Source organism: Poecilia formosa, unplaced genomic scaffold (genome assembly GCF_000485575.1).
Source record: "Poecilia formosa unplaced genomic scaffold, Poecilia_formosa-5.1.2 Scaffold97, whole genome shotgun sequence".
Classification (NCBI taxonomy): Eukaryota; Metazoa; Chordata; class Actinopteri; order Cyprinodontiformes; family Poeciliidae; genus Poecilia; species Poecilia formosa.
In genome coordinates, this window is record NW_006800036.1 from 1773223 (window position 1) to 1781952 (window position 8730).

An 8730-nucleotide genomic window follows, 5' to 3' on the forward strand; every position below is an offset into this window, starting at 1 on the left:
TGATTTTTGTGTGATTTTGTTGTCAGCACATTCAACTTTGTACAGAACAAAGTATTCAATGAGAATATTTCATTCATTCAGATCTAGGATGTGTTATTTGAGTGTTCCCTTTATTTTTTTGAGCAGTGTATATATATATAATGCATTAATGTAATGTTTTGATTGTTGATTCTATGTTACATGACTTTGTATTTTTTTGTGTTTATGATGTAAAGCACTTTGAAATGCCTTGCTGCTGAAATTTGCTATACAAATAAAATTTGATTGATTGATTTAAAAAAAAAAAAAAACAAACTTCTTTGTAAATGTGTCCCAACCAGAACTCCTCAGGTAGTTTTAGCTTCACCTGCATGGTTCAAATTCTGTTACACACAAAAAGTCTCAGATTTACCAGTTTTGTCATCTTTTGCTTTCCAATTATTAATTGGTTCATCTAAAAAATACTCAACAGATTAGCTGTGTTGACAAAAAGGGCTGAGCTTTTCACATGTTTTTCACATGTTGATGTTAGAAACATGTTTAGCTGCAGATGCATCCAGTGCTACAAATCATCACGTTTTCACTTAAGTAATATGGTATTCCAATTCAGGCAAAAATAAGAAAACATCTTATTTAAAAAAAACAATTTGAATGATTTGCAAATTTTATGTCTTTCTAATTGTATAAATTTGACTGTATTTGATGTTAATCTAATGCACTGCAATATGTTTGACCTGCATGGCCAACTTGAGGTTCTCAATATTTCTATTAAAAGTTGACCGTTCTAGGATTAAACTGTCTAAAATAAACTATATGTGTGAAATCCTGTTCGTTTTGAAAGTTTTAACAGTTTATTTCATCAGTTCATTGAATTTAAGTGACTATTTTTCTTTCACAGATGAAAGACAACAGTCAGAGTCCTCTTGTTGCGACCCAGCTCAGTCCTTTCAGCTCAGTCTCGGAAAGATTCAGAGCTGAGGAAACTGCTAAGGGTCCAGACTCCAGCTCTCAGCTGCCTGACCTCGACAGTCTGCAGTGCGCTGCTTCCTCTCAGGCCAAAATCCAGGATTGTCTGAAGGACACAGGAACAGCTTCAAAGCTTGCTGCTACTGGAGCAAATGGAGGTCAGCCTTCTGAATATAAACAGGAGATAAGGATAGTTTTTGGTTCCATTTTGAGAACCTTAAATTTATTTATCTTCAGGCCAAAAATGCCATCGGTTCATGATGAAACGATTTTTGAGTACACTGCAGTTAAAACAGCATATTTTGTCAACATCTGTACCTTTCCTCCCCAGGTCAAGACGAGATGAATCATCAGCAAGAAATGATTAAACAGTCATCATATTTCACAAGCAGCATCCCTGATAACTCTGAAAAAACCACAGAAACCGCTGGTACAAGGGACTTAATTGGACTTGATCAGAGTTTGCTGAGTAAATCTACCTGTGTCGGTACATCAAACCCTGAGTTCACTTTACTGAATGGATCTACAGAGTTATTTGAATATGGAACATATGAAAAGAACAAAAGAGAAAAGAATAAGATACATGAGAGAGGGGAGGATAGCAAAAAGGTAACCAACAATACAGAGCAGGAGGAAAAAGTACTTCAAGAAAATGTGAAAAGTGAAAGAAATGCTGCAGAAAAAAGAGCAACCCCAGTTCAAATGGCAGATAGTACAGACATGCACAGGGATGGTGAAGGGTCAGCAAAGGCGACAGAGAGGACCAGTAACCCAGAAACAAGAGCTAGAGGTGAGCGAGAAGTAACAGATGGAGTGAAAGAGAGAGGAGAGTCGGCAAAGCATGCATCAGAAAGTCCAGAAACACAGATACCAGCTCTCACGACTGCTGATATGACTGAAGCGAGCCTCGGCGGGCAGGTCAATGACTTCATGGATACTGAGCTGCCGTCAACCGTCTGTGAACCCCTTAACTACACAGAAAGTGTTTCTCTAAAAACCACAGAGAAGGACGGAAATGTAAACAATGAATTTACTGTCAGCACAAATGAACACAAAGTGACTTCAGATGAACACAGCATCAGTGCTGAAGATGAGCTACATATCTTAACCACAACGGATCAGACTTCATGTCCTGAAGCTCAGTCGATCTCACTTTGTCAGATTCCAGGAGATGAGAACCCATCCAGGGAAACATCGGGTGCTTTTCCCGCTGAATGCGCCTCCCAGACGAATCCTGCTGGCGAGTTAAAGCAAGAACATAACATGCAGGTGTGCCAAACAAACCAAACTGAAACCGGAAGACGTATTTCTCCACACGTCAACGCTGATATGATTGAAACAGACGAAAATACCGATGCACCCGTTAGTAGCGAGTCTGAGTTAATGAGAGAACCACCACCGGAAATTTCAGCGAAGGAGAGTGTGCGGCTGACGTCTGCTGTGGCTAATGATGAAGACGATGCACAAAAGAGGAAGCAGATTCGGCCAAACGTAAACGCATGTGAAACTGTGCATACACCTTCGTCAACATCCTGTTTAAAGGATGTATCCATGGAGGCTATCCTTCTACCAGATGTTTCAAGGGAAAACATTCAGGAGGAAACAAAAACCAACACGCCAAAGGATTCTGGACTTAAAGGAATAACCCAAGACAAAGGCGATCTGAATCTCTCTGTTCGGCCAAGTCATGACAATAATGGATGTCCAGACCTTGACCATTCGCAGCTTCACCAGAAGAGACCTGGTGCTTCCTCTGATTTGTCCCTGATGAGCAGAAAGCCCTGCAGGTCTCTGTTTGACTGGGGGGCAGCTCAGAGGAAACGACCAAAGTCAGACGGATCCGGCCTGCTGCAGTTAAACCAGGTATAACACAGTTAAAAAAATAAGATATCTGTATTCTAAAGGCAAGTTTTTAGAACGCAAGTTCAAAACCTTTCTAGATATTACATTGTATAACAATTAGTCAAAATCTTTTTACAAGTGACAACCAAAAAATTTCAGAAAGCTTAGTTTAATAATTCTAACTTTAAAAACGAGAATAAGTCGCATAGTCATGCAGACAGAAACCCGAAGCAGCACATTTTAGAGGTTTTATTAGAAATTAGACGAGGGCACCACTTTCCACCAACAAGGTGCCATGAAGCGAAACAGAAACAAAGACAGAAACCACAGATTTCCTCAAATGTATTAAGTATAAATGCTGCCGAAAAATAAAACGTATGTAACGCCTGGGGTTCCTGTGGCGTTCATGAAGCTCTGATTTTCCAGGTTCCCGATGTGTCCCGACCAGATAGCACAGGACATTCCCCCGGCACTATACCCATGTTCAACGAAAGCAGGCACAACAAAGGTGATGGTTGAAATCCTTTTATCCTTGTATGACTCATGATACGCTGTCGTACATCTACTGCATATAGTTTACCCTGTGCTATAATGATTTTTTTTCTGACATTCTTGTCTTTTTTTTAAAGCCCCCTTGGTCATATTGAGAGCATCAGATCTATTGAGTGTTTCTGGAGCTACATCCTCTTTGACGGGTCAACAGAGGGAAGAAACCTGCAGAGAGGAACCAGCAGAAACGGTAAATTGTTATGAAAGAAGATTCAACTGAGACGTAACGGAGCAAATGAGATAAAGCAACTCAACATTTTAATTAAAAAAGGCCAAAATGCAAAATCAGCCTTTAAAAACCAGAATCCGCTAAAGTAAATGACACCCATATACTGCAAAACAAATCAATTGATTAACTGATCCCCAATAGTACAGGTATGTTGTGACAATGCCAAGGAAGAAGCTTAAGATTCTTTGAGTCTGTTGGCTTGTTAAGTGATAAAAGTTTCTGGTGCAGATATTAGTGCTTGCTAACATCAGTAAACCAAAACAACACTGTAAAGAGTGGAGGACTGACAAAGTCATTCAGAAAAAGACCGCTGGGAGACATAACGGCAATAAATGATCCAAGAATCTGCTGACTCGTTGGATGGACTTAGTTTTCCACTCGGTGCTTCTTTATTGAAACTTTTCTATATTAAAACAACAAAACAAAATATTGTATATTCTGTGTATTATAAATCATCATTGCAATGTTTCATTTTAAGCTATAGAGGTACTTGTCCAAAGGAAAGGACATTAATTTGACGTTGAACAGGAAAGGAATGTGCAACGTTTTTACATGAAAGCCTCAGAGGAGAATATATGAACTAGAAATATGTAAAATGCCTTAAGGGTACTTCTCGTTCTTCCACTCTGAGCCTTCCGCTGACCCAAAAATGACTTTTTAACATTTCTTTTCACAATCTTTAAATATAGGAGCAAATTTGTGTATGTGCCCAGGCCAGACGAAATGCTCAGACAGCGTTTCTTTTTGGGGGATCCTGCTGAGTCAGGTGTTGAGTGAAAGAACTTAAATGACCTTACAGACATTCTCAAACAGCCAGACAGACAGAACGAATGACCTGTGGAAGAAAACCTAGCTAATGATCCTCGGGTACCCCTTCTTTCTCACTTACTCCATCTTTATCTGTTGCACTTTCCCTCTTCCTCTCACTTCATCATTTGTCTCTCACTCACTTTCCACCCGCTCGTTGTTCTCCTCTTTTTCACCCTCGTTCTCCTTTGTCACCAACTCTGCTCTGTCATTCTCGATTTGATCAAATCCAGGCGCTGGCAGTCAATACAGCACTGAGGGGGGAAAAAAAAGTTTAATAAATAACAGTGACAAGCAAAGTCTTCTTTTTTTTTTTTTACATGCAAACTCGAAACGTTGGGAGCATCAACCAGAGTTCAGTCTGAGCCTGGCTACTCTCTCACTTGGATCCTCTTACATGTCATTTGCTGCTGCTTGATTCTTGATTCACATCTATGTTTGAGTTAGTGTTGCATTTCCTCTGAGAATGAATCAAACCTCTAACTACCGCATCTTCTTACAGGCATGATTTGAGGAAAAGATGCCAAAAGGTAAAAGCGTTTGATTTATGGTTTGTTTTGTTGTCGTCTTTTTCACAGGACAAAACACTTTCTTTGTCCGTCAGTTCTTTTCCACTGACCCTCTCCTCTAACGCAAGCAGCAAAGGTTCACTGCAGACCAACCTGGAGTAAGTATGTTTGTGAAAGATTCTCAGAGTTGTTTTTATCCAAATGTAAATTATTTTAACTATTTAGATGTGTAACAGTTTATTTATAAAATAGTGTAATAACCTTGCATCATTTTAATTCCACTTCACAATTATTCACCACTTTGTGTTGCTGTGCAGCACAATAAAATACATGAAAGTTTATGATGGGAAAGGGGCAAATGTGAAAAATTCAAGAGGAAGGAATTCGATTTCAAAGCTCTGTAAATAAATATGGTTCTATGTATCCTATACATACATTTTTTTCTCAAATTTTCTGTAATGTGTTTACTGTAAGTGACTCTGTAATTTCTCTTCATACCAGGTGTAGCAAAGCTCAGAGCTCAGCTCCAGTTACAGGGCCGGAGTCGGAGTGGGATCTGTCCTGTTCCCAGGAGAGGGAAACCCAGCAGTCTGCTTTCAGAGCTCAGATCTCTAAGATCGAACATTTTCTCAACAGCGAGAGGCTTCGACTGTCCAAAAGACGACAAACTGACAACTGAACAAAACTGATGTATCTTTCTGTGCTACACATCCAAACAAGTTTGACAAGTTGGTACATTTGTTGTGTCTTAGGTTTAAATATTAATAAGTAAAACTTTTTTTTTTGTTCTAAAATCAAACTTTAGTTTAAAGCATACATGAATAAACTCATTTTTGCCTTGTAACTTTACACATTAACTTTAGTATGTAAAATGTTGCTTTATCCGCAGAACTCTGTGCTGTTCATTCATTGTTGTCAGATTTGGGCAACTGCTTCAGGAGGAAGGCAATATTGATACAACTAGAAGTTTAAGCTAATGTTCGGATAAGGTTTTGTGTGTTTTTATAGGTTGAATTTAATTTGAAGCAGAACTTTGTGAATCATTTTAGTCTGCACAATTTAAGAACGTTCATAATGCTGTGTTTTTGTTAGCAGTGGGAACCACTAATGCCTTTTTAGAGGAAATATCCTGATATAAAAGGGTATAAAAAGACAGTGAGATGTCTTTTTATCTCAAGACATTTCTCTGAATAAACCTGAAATATTTCAAAGCAAACAGCCCAGTCATATCACTACGGAACAAAAGTGCTGTTAGGAAAAAAAAAAGGATTCTAGGAGCAATTAATACATTAATTAACATGGCAATTAACATTAACCTCATATCCTCAGAGGAGCTTTAAATGTGAAGGAACCTTTGGTCTAAATCCGTGCAGTTGTTGTTGTTAAAAGTGAAATTAGATGTTGGAACACAACTGGTAACACCTATTAATGCTAATTAAGAGACACAACCATAGAGGTAACAATTAGCACCAAATACACAAACCCTAATTAACAGAAATCAATTAGGGAATATATAGACCAATTAGCTCACTGTAATTAGCATCTCATTAACTTTATGTTCGTGTTGTGAAATGTAAAGACCATGAAGCTCAGACACCTGGCTTCTCCTTGGTATGATTGCTCTTTATCTTTGTCGCATTCTAGACGTTTTTCTTGGATTTTGTTACAGTCGGTTGAAAAAATAAGTAATTTAAGTTTTTCTGTTATTAAATCATTTCTGTCCTGCAGATGATCTGATGTGACTTTTTGACTTATCTTTTGGAAAGAACTGTATAGAGACAATTTTTAGAGAGAAATTACTGTTAGCCTATTGGCAGTCTTGCTGACTAGTTTCTGTCTTGACTTTTAAAAATGTTTTGGATAAATGTCCGATTTAGTTTCACATTATCTGCAAAGATTGACAGCTGTCTTCATTGTGCTGTGGAAGACTTTGTTTCCTTCTCTTGACTGATAAAAGCCTTAGTCGAAAGATTAAAATTCAGACATTTAATCAGTGAAAGAAAGAATAGCTGTTGGGTAAAATAGTCATTTTTGGCTGAAGTTCATATGTAAATGCAATAGATCAGGGTGAAATTAACATATTTAAAACAAGCTTTCATAACAGAAATAAAACAGTTCTAGAAAATTATATTGTCATATAATCAGTGTCCGAAGCTGTTGCTGACTCCGTGAAGAAAAAACAAATTTTCTCTCTGAATACTTTAAAAAAAATAGTCGTCTCATATATGTAATTTTAAGAATGAACATTTTTATGGTGGCACACAGTCTGTGCATAATCCGTCTAACCACACTTACTCATAATGAATATGCTTGAATGTTAATGACCTCATAAAGAAACCTGGAGCGTTTTGACAACTGAGCCCATTGCTGCTGACCCTTATCCTTTCTGGGAGTAAGGGACGGAGGGGTGGGGGATGTGGGAGGTGTGGAATATAAAGGTCTTCATTTTAATACACTCACAGCCGCCTTTCCCCTCAGTTTCGGTTTCTTGGCTCATTTTATGGCATAGGCGTACACACCCTTTGGTTATGAAGGTGCTTTGAAATGGTCAATTACCCTCTGGATAGGGAGGATACCTGCTGTTAATTACTGCCCATGGTTTTATATGAAGAGTAAATAAAGAGACCGCTGACATTCACATTCCATCAATGCATCCCACAGCACATGCTGTGTTGTAGAGTTTCATTTAAAGTGAAAATAAACCCCCTAGAGGCGGGAAAAACCTTTTCCCATGTCCAGCACGACTTCCATTTTCTCGACTCCTTGAAAAGAGCCAAATAATTTTATTATTCAGACATAAATATTGTGAAATTTAAGTTGCATTGGATCAATAATCTCAAACTCCAATCTTCAAGGGCCAGTGTCCTGCAACTTTTAGATTTTAGATGCGTCTCTTGTCCTATACACTAGAAGAAAATAGCAAAACCCCCTCACTAGCATGCAGTCAAGCTCTCCAGAGCTCTGCTAATGAGCCAACATTGGAGCCATTGGTACGGAAGCAGAGAGGCATCTAAAATTTCCAGGAGACTGGCCCTTGAGGACTTCTGTTTGAGAACAGTGCATTAGACACATTACATTATAGAATGATATTTTAGAAGCATTTAAAAGAATTCAAATCATGTATTGTTTTATTTTTAGGTCTTGGACAGATTTCAAAACATATAATTCAGCTTGGTAAAGCTGATGTGTAAAAGTATTGAATTTTGAAATGAAAAACATCTAGAAACCTGAAGTGTGCTTCATGGGATACAGCTCTCTGTTTAGCTGTTAGCTTTCGTCCTGCCAGTAAACCTCTGTGTTCCCACATGCTCCAGTAACGTCTGTTTTACATAAGATACTGACTATCAACAACTACTTTACTGAACCCCACTTTAGAAAATCCGAACTCTGGTGTTTACGTACAGCCCTGGACAGCAAACGTCTAGTTACTGACTGGCAATTTTTGTTGACTTTCCCCCCTTTTTGATGCCTCCCTGGGCAACTGCCTATATAGCTCTTATCAAAATCTGCCAGTGTGTGCACATTTTCAAAAAATGTCTAAGAAAATGTTTTATTGTCTCAAAGCAAACATATCTTAAGATTCCCAAACTTCCAGGTTCTTACATCCAGGAAGGTTTAAAAGAAATACCTTTTTTTAAACATTACCATAATTCAGAAATTTGCATATATATATATATATATATATATATACTTTTTTTTTGTAGAGTGTTACCTTTCATACAGCTAGAACACAAACGTACAGAAAGGGGGATGCGTTCTGTCTACAGTGTCGAGGCCAGTAAAGTACAGTAACAACAAAAAAAAAGCAAGTTTAAACCTAACCCTGATTTAGTGCTCTATTTTATTGAA

At 38.0% G+C, this 8730-nt stretch overlaps 1 protein-coding gene across 6 annotated transcripts in view; it reads left to right on the forward strand.

Moving 5' to 3' along the window:
* ccdc73 (coiled-coil domain containing 73) overlaps nucleotides 1-6608 on the forward strand; it is a 21206-nt gene extending 14598 nt beyond the window's left edge. For all 6 annotated transcript variants that reach the window (XM_016674498.1, XM_016674497.1, XM_016674500.1 and 3 more), the window contains 6 exons: nucleotides 878-1103; nucleotides 1277-2808; nucleotides 3214-3295; nucleotides 3417-3526; nucleotides 4951-5039; nucleotides 5383-6608. In XM_016674498.1, coding sequence (XP_016529984.1) covers nucleotides 878-1103; nucleotides 1277-2808; nucleotides 3214-3295; nucleotides 3417-3526; nucleotides 4951-5039; nucleotides 5383-5560 — 2217 coding nt within the window. In that variant the 3' untranslated portion in view covers nucleotides 5561-6608. The remainder of the gene's footprint in view (nucleotides 1-877; nucleotides 1104-1276; nucleotides 2809-3213; nucleotides 3296-3416; nucleotides 3527-4950; nucleotides 5040-5382) is intronic.
* Nucleotides 6609-8730: the final 2122 nt, after the last annotated feature.